Source organism: Manis pentadactyla, chromosome 13 (assembly GCF_030020395.1).
Source record: "Manis pentadactyla isolate mManPen7 chromosome 13, mManPen7.hap1, whole genome shotgun sequence".
Lineage (NCBI taxonomy): Eukaryota > Metazoa > Chordata > Mammalia > Pholidota > Manidae > Manis > Manis pentadactyla.
Genome location: NC_080031.1, coordinates 100,366,215 through 100,380,521, shown reverse-complemented (window position 1 = coordinate 100,380,521; position 14,307 = coordinate 100,366,215). Strand labels below are relative to the sequence as shown.

General features: G+C 58.7%; 1 protein-coding gene across 4 annotated transcripts in view; it reads right to left on the bottom strand.

The window, feature by feature from the left end:
* Window positions 1-1,902: 1,902 nt before the first annotated feature.
* Window positions 1,903-14,307, bottom strand: part of CXXC5 (CXXC finger protein 5) — a 37,126-nt gene continuing 24,721 nt past the window's right edge. For all 4 annotated transcript variants that reach the window (XM_057490957.1, XM_036896764.2, XM_036896772.2 and 1 more), the window contains exons 2-3: window positions 4,408-5,471; window positions 1,903-2,948 (exon numbers count right to left, since the gene is read on the bottom strand). In XM_057490957.1, the coding sequence (XP_057346940.1) occupies window positions 2,904-2,948; window positions 4,408-5,319 (957 nt within the window). In that variant the 5' untranslated portion in view covers window positions 5,320-5,471 and the 3' untranslated portion in view covers window positions 1,903-2,903. The remainder of the gene's footprint in view (window positions 2,949-4,407; window positions 5,472-14,307) is intronic.

Below are 14,307 nucleotides of genomic sequence, written 5' to 3'. Positions count from 1 at the left end.
CAGAGATGTAGAGACATGAGAGGTACGTGGAGACTCAGATGTGGAGAGATGACAAGTACAGAAACACAGAGAGTCAGAGACCAACAGAGACCATCAGGACAGAGATTCCGAGACAGTGAGCCAGAGAGAAACAGGCAGAGACAGACATGCTGGAGCAGGGCCAAAACCCGCTGGGGTGGGGGGCCAGCTAGCCCACCCTACGGAGAGGGGAGGGGCAGGAGCTTCAGGGAGGACACATGCCCTGGGCACCCTGATGAGATTTAGGTGAATAATGGGTTTTAAATAGCAACACCAGCTGCCCTTGACCTGGCGGCTGTGAGCCATGCCCTTCCCTAGAGTGATCTCATTTCATCCTCAGGCAACTTTATTGTCCCCGTTTCTCAGATGAGGTAACTGAGGTCTCATCACGTGTTCACCCTCACTGCCACCCCCACCGAGCCTGGGCCTCCTCCAGATGGAGAGGTTGACCTGTCATTTCCACCACACAGAGTGCAAGAGGCTGAAGTTGGAAGAGGTGAGGGGCTTCAGGCTTAGGGCTTCTCTGTGTCGGGGGGTGGGCCCAGGAGCCATGCTGGGCTGTGGGCTGGCACACTAAAAGGTACAGGCTGGCTGAGTCACAGCAACCCCCCATGGGGCTGGCACTGGAACAGTCCACCCCACACCTGTAGGCATGCCAATGAGGGCTGGCTGGGGCCATCTGCAGCCTGTGTGTTGCCAGCAGCCAGGCGGGGGCAAGCAGGGGCCTCCTGCCTGAATGCCCCCAGCTGACCAGGCCTACCACTCCGAGCCCCCAAGGAGGACCCTCGCCACCCGTTCAAGGTCCTGGAGGTGCTGCAGTTTGCCTTGTGCGGGGTGCCCCAGGCTGCAACACCTCCCCCTGCTCCCTGCTGGACGCCCCCCTTCGGCAGAGCTGCCTGGAGAGATCACAGGCAGCCACATGAAAGGGAATTTTTCCCAGGCAGAGATGGAGTTGAAAGCTGCCTCCCACCGCCCCCGCTGTGCCAGGCCAAGCTGCTGAGCTCCTGGTGCTCTAAGGGAACCTGTGACACCCAGGAAGGGATTGGGGGTCAGAGCCCCCACTCAACATGGCTGCTTTTTCTCCTCCTGGGAGCAATGGCTGACAGCCCACCTCACCACCCACAGCTTCAGAAACTGCCCCTTCCTCAATCCCAAACCCTCACCCACCTGAGGCCAGGACCCAACAAGCTAGCCTTTGATGCGCAGTGGGGGACATGCGCTGCCACGTTTAGGCCCTGGCCTAGACCATGACTTGGTGACTTCCCCAGACGTCTGGCCTCTGACGTCCCAGACAACCTTGCGTCAACAAACTTCCTGGGGGTGGGATAGTTACACAAAAGGCAAAGCCAGGGACACCCCCAGACCCCAGACTGGCAGCCCTCCGGCCTGAGGAGGGGTGTATGTGTGTGTTGGGGGTCTCTGAGTATGTGCTGGGCACAGCCAGGTCCCCATGAACCTGGCAAAAACTGCTCTCTGGGGCATCACCTCAGTGACAGGGGCACCAGATCCCTGCAAATACAAGAACCTAAACAGGCGTTCAGACACCACACTCAGCACTGCACTGCTACCTGCTTGGCACAGATCAGGTGACTCGAGAAGGTGGCCCCAGGCGAGTGAAGGAGGTCCAGGTGCTGAGGCAGGGGTACCACCAGGCAGGCCAAGTGCTCCAGCACCAGCCACTTTCAGGGTAACAGCACTTCCATCCTGTCAGCCAAGCTAGCTGCTCCTGCTTGCTCGCCCCACTTCTGGACCCTGAGGGCCTCACTTCCCGAGATCCCCACTTTAAATGTCCCCAGGCCAGCCTTCTGTCTTCCCAAGGTGGTCCCAGAACAACCCCTGCCCAGCAACTGCCCCCAAGCCCAGAGAGCAAGAAGCCAGCGGAGCTTCGTGACACAAACATGCATTTGTTTTATTCACAAAACAGCCTGGTTTCCTAAAACAATACAAACAGCATGTTCATCAGCAGGAAGCTGGCCATGGGCAAGGGGGGCTCAGGCCGCAGGGGGCCCCCTGGGCACCCACCCCCACTGGCAGGGGTCACGCAAAGAAGTCCTTTCTTCTGTTGCCATCAGTCAGCAAGGCCAGAAAAAAAGGACTTATTTCCTCTTAGGGAAGTAGCCAGGATAGGAAATACAGAGACACGGGCTTCCCAGATCTCAGTGGATAAAGGAACAGAACCTTCATTTTTGCAAACTCATCACTGTTGGAGTGGGGGGGGTGTCCCATCCTGGGGACTGTGGGTGCAGCATGGCTGGTCTGGGCCCGGGGGTGGGTGGGCAGCTCCCTCCCGCTCTGAGCTCCTCAGGGCAGCTCTGCACGCATGGCTGGTACAGAGGGGCACTGACACGGCGCCATCAACATTCTCGTTATAAACGTGAGTGGATTCTCCAGGCAAACTATGCACTATTTCATGGTCGGAAAGAATCAAAGGAAGTTTAAATGAGGGTGGAGTTAAACTGTGCTAAATTACAGTAGTGCTTATTAGTAACTAGATTTCAAAAGGTTACAGAAAATTTACATTCTCTACACAAAAACTGCATCTCCTGCACAGACAACATCGACATCGACACAGGAAGGAAACTGATTGTCCATTCTTTGCCCAGGAAGTCTCGGTACTTTATAGATTCGTCTTTACCTCTTTGTTGTTGTTGTTCTTCCGAAAAAGCACTTAAAATCTTTTTTTTTTCTTTTTCTCTTTATACTAGGGACGTGGAGATGTTAAAACGACAACAAAAAATATATATATAAAAACAGGAATGAAATCTGTGAGAATATTTTTGGTTCTAAAGACGGGTGCATCCGTTTGTCTTCGCCCGCATCCCTTGCCGGAGACCACGCGGGCAGTGGCATTGCACGGAGAGGGCAGCTTTGGGTTCCCGCCGCCGTCACTGAAACCACCGGAAGGCGGCTCCCGTCGGAAGCATCACCTTCTGGCGGGGGCGGGAGACAAAAACAAGGAGAGAGTTCAGTCAGCGTCCGGCTGCGCCTGGTGCAAAGACGTTCCCCCGTGGATGGCCTCATGGCGGAGGGATGGGCATGGAGTGAAAGCGGCCACCCTGTGGAGTTCCTGACATCCTGGCCAGGCAAGAGCAGGAGCCTTGACCCGATGGGCTGCTGAAGGGCCCGGAGCACCCTGAGGCCTCCTGAGCCGCTGTGCCCAGGAATCCTCCTTCCAGGCAGGAAGACCCATTCCCCTGGTCCAGAGGCCACAGCGCCAGGTGGCTATGGTGCATCCGGGAGCTGTGTGCACTGGACACATATATGGGTATGTGCCTGGAACCATGCCATAGTGTGGTGTGTTTGGAACTGTGGTGGGAAGGATACTTGCTGTGTTTATTAAAAGGCTGCATTTATAGTAAGACTATGTGTACTGGCAGGAGTGTGCGTGTGTGTGTGTGTGTCTACACTAGCTGAGAGTGGGTACATTTGGGTGCATATAGGTGTGTTCTCTGGGCAAGAGAGCAGATATGCAAGGCCTGGGGCTCATGGGCGGGAAGGTAGCCAAGGCTGGGGTGCCATAATATTGTTTTCCAACCACTCTGGACATTTGTGTCAAGCCCACTCACAGAGGGGCAGGGACAGCAAGCTGAAAAGATGCTTTTGTACCCAGCCTGGCACCACACTAGGCTGCCATGGCTGGAGGCACAGGGACAGGCCCTGCCATGAGGGTGGAGAGAAAGCAGCCTGGGAACCCTCTGCCTCCTCTAAGCCAATCCCATGGCGGACAGGCTTTGCCCATACCCTAGGCTCACAGCCACACACCAATCCCAGGCCCACACGACCTCTGGCCATTAGCTGTGCAGCCAGACTGACCTTGGGGCACCAAGGCACCCTAAACCTAGACCAGGGTTCTTCGAGGCTTCAGAGCTCAGCGGTCTGGAGCTGTTCTATCCTCAGGTGGCCCTGGGTAAAGTCTGGGTTCTGAAGGGGCAAGTGAAGCACTTATCCCTTAAAGCCGTAGCGTCCACAGGAAGGAACCCTTCAAATGGGACAGAGGAGAGTCCCAGAATCTGAGGTCATGGTCTGGAAGCTTTGGGACATGTCTGAGAGTCAGAAGCTCAGGACCTGTAGAGGGGTCTCAACTCCTGACCTCGAACTCCAGCTGGAGGGTCAGAGTCCTAGGGCTGGACTGGGAATGCTCCGCCCCTGCCTGGAATTTTATGTTTGCCTTGCAAACTACAACCTAATGGGATGTCAGGATGTGGTTCTTGACTTCTGGGGCCGTGAACTGGTGTCTCAGAGCCTGGACTAGAACCCCAGAGCTGAGACATTGGCAGGGCACCCCTCAGACACTTGTTCAGGCAAGAGAGGTGGGGCTGGGGTCGGGGGTGGGTTTGGACTGCCAGACAGACGCAAGAGCCCACACACCTCCCTCTAAGGCGCCGTTACCTCCAGAGCAGCGGAAGGCTTCTTTTTGAGTTCCTCACATTTTCTGAATTTGCAAATCTGATGGCCAGTCTTTCGGTTCCTACAACTGCTGCATTGCTCGCAGTTGATGCGCCGCCGGCAGGGCGCACACATGCCACAGCGTTTCCGCTTCTTTTTGCCCGAGCTGATGGCGGAGGCCAGCTCTCCCTGCATGGGGTACTCGGCCAGGCCGGCCATGTGCAGTGCACTCTCGGCCAGGAACACCCCCGCTGGGGTCATGATGAAGAGGCCTGGATTGATGGGGAAGGCGCCCAGGTAGGGGAAGTCGGACTGGCCATTGAGGGCTTCGGCACCTGCCACGGCCTCCATGTCAGGCAGGCCAGTGCCCGCCTCGCTCATCAGTGGTAGGTGCTCCTGCACCACGCGCTTCAGCATCTCCGTGGACTGAGCGAACTGCTGCAGCGTCAGCTGTCCCTCGGCTGCCAGCTCCGTGGCTCGCTCGGCCTTGCTCAGCAGGCTGGCCACAGCACCACTTTTGTGCTTTGAGGTAGGGTTGCTTTTGTCCACAACCATGGCCGCCGCCAGGTCGTGCCCATTGACCAGCAGGGAGGCGGCGGCGGCGGCTGCGGCTGCCTTCTCGGCAGACTCCCCGCCCATCATGCTGCCACCGCCACTGCCCCCACTGCCCCCAAAAGAAGAGTAGTGGGAGAGAGGACGGGAGCGGCGCAGACTCTTGTTAAGGGGTTCGCTGATGATGCCGCTCTTGTTCCGACGCTCAGGCGGGGGTGCGTCGTCTGCCACCGAGGCCTGCGTGGCAGCGGCCGCTGCTGCACTCTTGTCGGCCACTCCCGCCTTTGGGCCGCTGCCACCTCCGCCACTGGCATTGCTGCTGCTGTCGCCAGTGTCCTGGGGGCCACTGCCGAGGCTCGACATGGTGGGGCTGAGGCCCAGACTGGGGGAGCCTGCCAACTGCAGGAGGTCCACAGACCAGTGCCGGGCCCTGCTGCCCACAAATGAGGTGCCTGCTGGGCCTTGATGTTCAGGGAAGGCACATGGCAAGGTGTCCCCGTGGAAGCGTCTTCACTCTGTAGGGAAAGTAGATACAGGGTCAATGCAGCAGTGAACACCTTCGCCAACACCACCATCACCACAAACTCTATCACCATTGTAACAACCACAAGCCTGACCAGGCATTTGTGAAGTGGCAGGTCCACATGGGTTAGGAATCTTTTTTCTCCGTTAAGACACAGAAAAACCCTATTTACCAGTGGCTAGTAATACCCTACTTTATAAGGTTTAAGAGGAGGATTGACTAAGCCCATGGGAGCACAGCTAGCAGCAGGCATGGGGGATGCTCAGCCCGGGTCCCCAGGGCCCACATCTGCCCTGCTAGAGCCTGGAAGAACTGATGGAGGTAGCCAGTCCTTCCTGGCCTTGGGGTAGGAGAGAGCTGGAGATAATTATCCCTGGAGGGTTAGAGAATCACCTTCCTCTTCATAATCTTCCTTCCTTGGCCCCTAAAAGAAGGCTCAGAACAGCGTCTGAAGGGCTTGAGGGTGTAGACCAAAAAGTCTGGGAAGTTGCCTCTGGATTCTCATTTAGAGATTCCTAATACACATAAATTATCTCAAGGCTCTGAGAAGTCCTGCAGGTAAAGGAAACTAACTTTGTTCAACAGTTTGCCAAATAGAGTGCCGAACCTTTATTTCAAGGAGCATGTACCCTCCTGCTAGAGGGCAGGCAGCACTGCGCCGGAGGACAAGCCTTGTCCTGCGAGAACAGGGGCTGGGGGCAGGGGCGGGGGCAGTAGCAGGACACGGTGGGCACACACTGGCATACTCTCCTTCCTCACCCTCAAGCCACGGTCTCATCACCTCAGACCTCATGCTTGTCTCTGCTCAGGCCTCACGGCTGTGTTCCGGCTTGGCTCCCAGATGGGCCCGGACAGGTGGCGGTCCCAGTGACAGCCTAGAGCTGGGGTGGGCTGTGGGCAGGAGGGGCCTCTGGCTGGGACAAGCTAGGACTGAGAGCAGACGCGACCCTGCAGGGGATGGAGCCTGTTCTTCAGCCACATCCACGTTTCTGAGATGCCCCTTCTCAGTACGGAGCCCGCTCTGCTCAGGCCCCAAGACTAAGGCACACGAGCAGCCAGGAGCTCTGGAAGGAACTGGTCCAGGTGGAGCAGGGCGGCAGTTTCGTCGTCAGCCTGGCTCTCTAGCGTCTCTTCCCTGCCTGCCTGCTGTGGCCTAGCAACCTCTAGGAGGGGTGGGGTGGGGCAGGAGGACAGAGCCCAGCCCTAGCGGCTGGCTGCACAAGGGAGAGGAGCACATCTGGCTGGCCCTGTCCGGCCCTAGGCTTGGGGGCGGCACACACTGCATATCTGTCTCCAGGCAACACTGCCATCCCCCAGTCACAGGACTCAGCTTGTCCTGGGAGGTCATCTAGCCCAACCCTCACACTCAGAGGGGGATCTCAAGGCCCCAAGCAGGAGGAGGCACCTGCCCCGGGGGAACTGCTAAGGAGTGGCCCTGAGGAGCAAGAGCAGGAAGGGAAAAGCTGTCCCTTGGGTAAGATGAATAGCAGACACCAGCAGGCAGCCAGATGCCCCCTGGCCCTCCCAGCAGGCGCTGGCCCACCTAGGCTCCTTCTTAGTGAAGGTAGGTGGGTGTTAAGAGAAGCTCGGCAAGCTGGCAGATTCCACCAGGACACCCAGGGGCGCCTGGCAGGGTGTCCAGGCTGGGCTGAGGGTGTCACAGAGGTCAGACTTGTAGTGAGGAAGGGGGTCATGTGTGCCCAAGGATAGCTGTGCTCCATCCCACTTCCCCAGGGCTAATAAGCCCAGGCTGGCTCTTGGGCCCATCTCCTCAGACCAGTACCCCTCCAGGCATCACTGGCCCTGGCCCGGTGTCAGGAACAGGGCCAGGGACCATCAGCCTGAGTCAACTCACCCAGCCCTGCCCTTCTGAGCTCAAGTGCCCTGCCCTGGATCACAGCCCCAGCAGAGCCAGAGACAAGGTGAGGGAAGATGGGAGAGGACAGGCGCCTGCAGGTGGAGGGGTGGGAGGGGAGCGGTCTGCGCCCCAGCCCGTGTGTATGTCCCCCGCCTCTGCGGCCTGCTGGCTGGTGGCAGAAATCGATAGCTGCATTAACGCTGCTCGTGCTCTCCCCCCTCTCCCCCTCCCAGCTCCAGGATCCGGCTGTGCGTGCGGGGCGGCAGGTCAATTAGAAGTCAGCTCCCTCCAGCAGACGCAGACACAGCCCGGCCCGCTCAGGGCTGGCGCTCTGGCTGACTCTCTCAGCTTTTGTCTCCATCCTGAAGCTCTTGTGGTGGGGCCCAAACCTATACTCTGGACGTCTCTGATCTATTTTTCTGTCCTTCCTCAGGGGGCACCCTCTCCCAGCACCGCCCCCCGCCCCCACCCCCAGGTCCTGGGACATGCTGAGCTCATGATATGTCATCAAACAGGTGCTGCAGGCAAAACACTGTGGCTTGTCAGCCACAGAAACTGGAGGCTGGGGCTACACAAAGGGACCTGGCACACAGGGTAACTCTGCTCTCAAACTCCAGAGTCGGTAGATACCAACATCTAGTCCCCAAGGCCTGGTCCCTAAGCTTGTTTCAAATTTGCCCCTGTACCTGGCTCATCTCCTTCAGACCCCAGGAAAAGCTGATGCCCTGGTCCCAGGGGACCTCTGACCAGAAGGCCTGTCTGCCCCACTCATGGAAGGAGAGGACATAAGAGAAGACCTTTCCCTAGGCCCCAGCCTTCTACTGCAGGGCACACAGCAGCCCCTTTCCAGGCCAGCAAGGGCCTGGCAGTGCCCAGGCAGCAGGGGAGGAGCTGGGGCTGCGTTGAAGCGGAGCGGGAACGAGCGGGAGGGAAGCTGGCGGGCAGGCGGGCGGCGGCGGGCGCATCCATCATCGGCCCTGCCAGGAACGCATCCAGCCCCCAAAAAGAAATACTGCGCCTGAGGAGGGACAACAAAGGGCTCCGTTTCATCAGCAATGCGGAGCCAGCACCCCGCCGCCCCGCCAGCCGCGGTCAGCCCACAAAGGACCCCTTTGTCCATGCCGGAGCCAGGCCAGCCAGAAGCTGGGACCAGGGGCTGACGGGTGGGGAGTGGGGGGAAACCAGTCATGGAAAGCTGGGGGGCAGAAGGGGACATGAGGGCAGAAGAAGAGACAGGTGGTAGGGACAGAGGATCAGGGGACAGAACTGGACTGGAGGGTCAGAGAAAGGGAGACTTTGAGGGGACAGGGCATGGGGTCAGCGCCAGAGGACAGAGCATCATGGGAAGCAGAGACTGGGGGACTGAGCTTAGGGACCCCAGGGCACTGGCCTAACTTGGACACTTGAGGGTCCGAGAGATACAGAAACAGCCCCGAGGAGGGCATCCCAGGCCCTGGACCCTGCGGGCAGTGGGCCAAGCCCGCCGGTGAGGGAGGCAGAGAGGCGGGGGGCCACCTGGGCGAGGCCCCAGCCCACTCTGGTCTTGGCCTGGGAAGACACATCTGGGAGGAGGGCTGGGGCTCAGTGGGTTCCCGGCCTCAGGGCCTGGCTGTGGGGCTCGACCTCCTGCCTCCCGCGGGCGTGAGCTCGTTGGTTTGAGCTGGGAAGGGAGAGGGAGTGTCAAACTGGGCCACCCCCTGCCTCTACCGCCCCCAGGCCCTGGCCAGCCCCAGAAGGTGCAGGCCCTGCTCCTCTCTAACCAGCCCCCACCACCAAGTGACACTCAGGGCCCTCTACTAACCCCATTAGCTAGCATTTATTGAGCACCTACTGTGTCCCTCGCCCTGTGCTCTTACGCTTTTACATGTCTTCTCTCTCTCCTGGACGCCTCCCCAGAAGCCGAGGAAACAGAACTGTTAACCAATTTCAGAGATGAAGAAATTGAGTCTCAAAGAGGTTCAAACTGTCAGGCCAAGGTCAAACAGCTGGTGCCCAGGACAAGTAGCATTTGAATCCAGAGCCCAAGTATCAGTCACCCTGCTCTGTGACCACCTTTGTTCTACCTGGACAACTGACAGAGTAGCCCAGGGCAAGATGACCCAGTGGTCACGAGGCTGCCCCCACCCCCCAGGGGTTGTTACCGTGCCTGTCACCTTTACGTGGTCAGGGGAGGGGGGGGCAAGCTGTCAGGCCCCAGGGGAGTACCCACCTGGGGGGCCTGGAGATGCCCAGGCAGGAACCTGGAATGATGGGCCAGTGACATCATAATGCCAGCTAGCAATGAGGTCACCAGCGGTGGTGGCAGGGCCCTCACCCCACCCTGAGCTGCAAGGGAGCCAAAACTGCGCCCCCAGGGGGGCTGTGCCCTGCGCCCCAGTCCTAGCAGCACAAGGGCCGTAATCCTGTCTGCATGTAGACGTGCACACAGTGAGAAGTCCTGGATGTGCCGCTGTACACATGCCCTCCCGTTCCCTACCCGACAGCCCCAGGCCCTGTGGTGCTGGGGAGACGGCGCAGGAGAGGACTCTGCCCCGGCCCTGGAGCTCAGCCGTGGTCACGTGGACCCACATGAAAGGCGGAAGGGGACTGCGTGGGGCGCAGGGGCCTTCCTGGAGTAAGGGACTGCGGGCCTGTGAGTGAAGGCTAAGGAGAGCTTACCCAAGGGGACACAGCCTGAAAGGGTTCCTAAGAAATGGGGAAGTGGGTGTGAGGTGTGGCTGTGAGGTTGGCAGAGTCCCAGTTGGGAAGGGCCTTGAGGCCAAGAGCAGGGTTTTTTTTTTTTAACAGCTTTACTGAGGTATAGTTTACATACTATAAAATTCACCCATTTATAAGTGTACAATTCAATGATTTTTTAGTAAATTTACAGACTTGTACAACCACCACCACTACCTAGGGCAGAGTCTGAGCAAGGCGCCTTCCCTCGCCTGCTCCTTGGCTGGCTGGGACAGTCTTGCAGGCTTGCCCGCTGAGGCAAGGCCCCCTTAGAGGTGGCTGCATTCCGGAGGGCCCTTCAAGACCCCGAGATGCTGGTCCTGCAGAGCCTGCCACCATCAGGCAGCCTAGCTTTGCAGACTTGCACGCCCTGGCTCATCACACCCTCTCACGCTTCCACATGCACTGCTGACATCCCTGCTCCACGCCCCAGGGTCGTCCCTCCACACCCCCACCCCGCCCGACCTTGGTGGGCTGGTCTCCTTGGCCTCCAAGGGAGGTGAGATGAGCAGACTGATGGTGGGCAGGCCAGGAGTGGTGGAGAGCAGACCACAGCCGATGGCAGTTTAGGGGTATGTGAGGGGGCGGGGGGGTTTCCGTCTCTGATTTCCATGATTCAGCCTGGGGAGTTTCCAGAGGGAAAAAAAGCCCTACTCAGGCCCAAGGAGACGCACACAGGGACACTGGTCTTGGAGGCTGGGAGAAATGCAACCCCACCGGGCAGCACAGGGCACACATCAGGCTACAGATGGACACATATACAAGGACATACTGACCACTACTAGCGCCCAGCAGATGACCTGCATGGGACGTGCCCCCAGTACCACTAGGACCTCTCCAAGACCAACTGCCAAGGGCAAAACAAGGGCTGCAATCCTCCTGACTCCACACACCCGGCCCTCTATGCCTCTCTTCTGAGGGCAGGCACAATGCCATTGCCGAGAACTGAAACACGATGCTAAGAAAGCCCCCGGAGTACTCGGGGCTCTCTTCTCTCTTACAGGGCTCCCAACATCAGCTGGAGGAAGGGATCAGCCCGTTTCATGCACAGGAACACTGAGGCCCCAGGCAGGAGGTATAACTTGACCTGAAGCTCCAGTGAGTAAGCGTCAGAGCCTGGGACACCTCTGATAAAGGCAAGTCCTTCCTCAACAGGCACCTCCTTCTGACCAGATTCCTTCCCTGGAAGAGTCAAAAGATCAGGGGGGCCCTTCCGCACTGTGTGACCTTGGCCTATGGCCCCTGAGCCAGTCTCCCCATCTGTAACACGGAACCACGAGGACAACAGCTAGTGTGTATGGAGGCCTTGTGTGCCGCACGCTGTACACGCCTTGTCTCACTGAATCCTCATACGTACCTTCTAAAGGAAGTACTACGATCGCCCCACTTAGAGCAGGCGATTTGATAAGCGAATGTGATGTACAGAAAACGACGCCCTCCCCATTTGGGACCCCCTGGATCCTAAACTAATTTTCCAAAGTGTTGATATCTGAGCTGAAACCATCCTGAGATCAAAGCCACGTGCCTCTTGGGCCATCCCTCCCGGTGGGCCTCCCCACGGGGGCAAGCCAGGGAAGGCTAGTTCAGACACTTGGGCCGAAGAAGCGTGGGGCGGGAGGCACGTCATCAGGACTGGCCAGGGGACCCGGAGTCCTAAGGTCTAGGCCTGCGGCTCCACTCGGTCTCTTCCTGTTGACTGTGACCAAGCCCTTCCCCCACGCCTCAGTTTCCCAACTGTAAAATGGAAGAGAACGGTCTTGCTCCTCACCCTAAACTGCAGGAGTCATAGTCCCAGAGGCGCCCATGGGAAAGGAGGTGGAGAAATACAGCAAAGCTTCCAGACAGTGATCCCCTCCCACCCTTGGACACCCAGGAGGAGGGTCCCAGAGGGCCTGCATCAGCCTGTCATGTGACTTGCAGAGAGGGAAACCGAGGTCTGAAGAGGAGGGTTTTGAGCAGGACACCGAGCTGAGACCAAGCCTCAGATGATGTGAGGCTTCTTGGGGTGAGAAGCACCCAGCCCCTCCCTGCAACCCCCAGAATACATGAAAACAGCAGACCCTAAAAACGAGCACTCATTCTCTGCCAAGTATTTGCTATTTTATACACATTTTCTCCTTGAATTCTCTCTGTAACTCTTAAACTAGTATTATTCCCATTTACAGATGTGGCAACTGAGGCTCAGGGAAGTCAAGTCACCTGCCTAAGGTCAGAGTCATAAAGCAGCACAGCCAGGGTTTGAAACCAAGTCTGTGTGACTCCAGGGTCTGGCCCCCCGACATGGGCCAAGGGCTCTGAGGCACATGGAGGGATTCTGGTTGGAGGATGAGGTCTAGTTCGGCTCCGCCTAGAGGAATCCCCTAGGTCTCGCATAGGTCCTCAGGGGTGGCTCTTACGTTCTGGGCAAAACACATTTAGGGTACTGCAGCTGTACCCTAAGGCCCAGGAAAAGACAGGGGAAGGGGCTGCGGGTGGGCCGGACAGGCCAGGCTGGGCCAGGGCTCTGGGCATTCCGGCGGCCTCCGCAGGAAGCAGAATGGGACGGAAACTGGCTCCTGCCTCCTCCCCCAGAATCCTGTGGGCAGCCCAGCCGGCCACACAGAGGCCCTCTTTGTGCCTGCCCCAACCCGCCACCCGCGGCTGGCCCAGGGTTTTGAGTTTCCTGGGGGGTGGGGGCCCTGCGACCGCTAAACCTCCGGCTACCTCCCCCAGGGCGGCCACAGCAGCCCACAGCTGGAGGAGTTAGCAAATGGATGACCGGGGCTACCCCAGAGAGCCTAGGGGGCCTAAAGTCTACCCACATCTCATTCTCCCCACACTTACACACCCTAATCAGGGGCTAGAGGTGGGCAGAGGGACCCAGAGACAGAGCCTGCCCTCTCTGCCAATAGCCACCAGGTCCATGTGACCCACTGGGAACCGCCCCCATTCCACTCCATCTGGGTGCTCTTGGGTCCAGGGTGGTGTACATAAAGAGGCTGGCCAGGTGGGTAGGGCAGTCATTCTATCAACCATGATTCCCCACGCTCCAGGGGCTCCCTGGACACACAGGTTGCATCAAGGGGGAGGCCTTAAGCTCACTTCAGCAGTTGAGGGGACAAAAGCCCCTTGGGCAGTGTAAATGTGCTCAGGGAACACTGGACCTCAGGGAGTGTACTCCAACTGGAATGGGTGTCGTGAGGAGCAGCGCCACAGCCTAGCACATGCGCATGAGTCCACCTGGAGGCGTGTCAGACGCCTGTGCATGCTGCATAGGTGACTGTGGGGGGGGCTGTGGGTGTGCCCAGGTGTACAGTCTCAGGTGTCACTCTGAAGGTTTGAGCACTGATGTACGCAGCAGTCTTACATACCAGAGTAAGTGACGGTCTGGGTGATCGCCCTGTGTACAGGTGCAGTGTGTGCTATCTACATCCATGTGTTTATGTGAATGCCTATGTGTGAACATGTGTACACATATACTGGTTTACAGGTGACTGGATGTTTATGGGTTCTGGCCCATGAGTATCAACCATCTTTGTCACGTGTATACCAGGTGTACGTTTGTGTGTGTAGGTGAGTGCAAGCATTCTGTGAGCTACATCAGGGCCCCTGAGGGGTTCTGGGATGTGAGTGTGGGGCCCACCACGGACGGGGATGGTGCAGACAGGAACTGATGCCAGCTGCTGGGGCCCTTGGGGAAACAGGAAGCTGCCCACAGGTGTGCTTGCGCTGTGGTGGGGGCTGGGCTCCACTAGCCGAGAACCTGTCCCAGCCATGAGGGAGGCACCTGCGTTGTCTGCTGTTCAAGACGCAACAGCTTTGGCCAGGGTCTACCAGTCTGCCTGGACTGAGCGCGGAAAAAATTGGAAAACAAAAGCCCCCAGCCCGCAGTCCCTCCCTGCAGAGGCATGGGGGAGGCAGGCAAGAGGCGGGAGGCTGAGGAGGAGGGAGGGGGGAGGTGTCGCCGCAGCCCCGGAACACAAAAATAATGAGGCGAGAGGGGCCATGGGGCCGAGCCGGCTGGTTCCGGAGTCGCTATCTGACCTTGACAGATGCCACAGCTGGGCGCCTGGAGAGGAGCCGCGCCACACTGCTGCAGAACCAGCCCCCGCCTCCCTGAGGCCAGGTCGGTGGAGGTTCAGGCAGGCCCCCACCCCAGGCAGCCACCCCACCACGTGGGAGCAGGAGGACCTCAGAGGGCAGCTCAGTTGGAGGCGGGGTGGGAGGGTATGGAGGCAAGGGAGTGGGGGCAGGGCACTGCAGGCAGGGGAGGCAG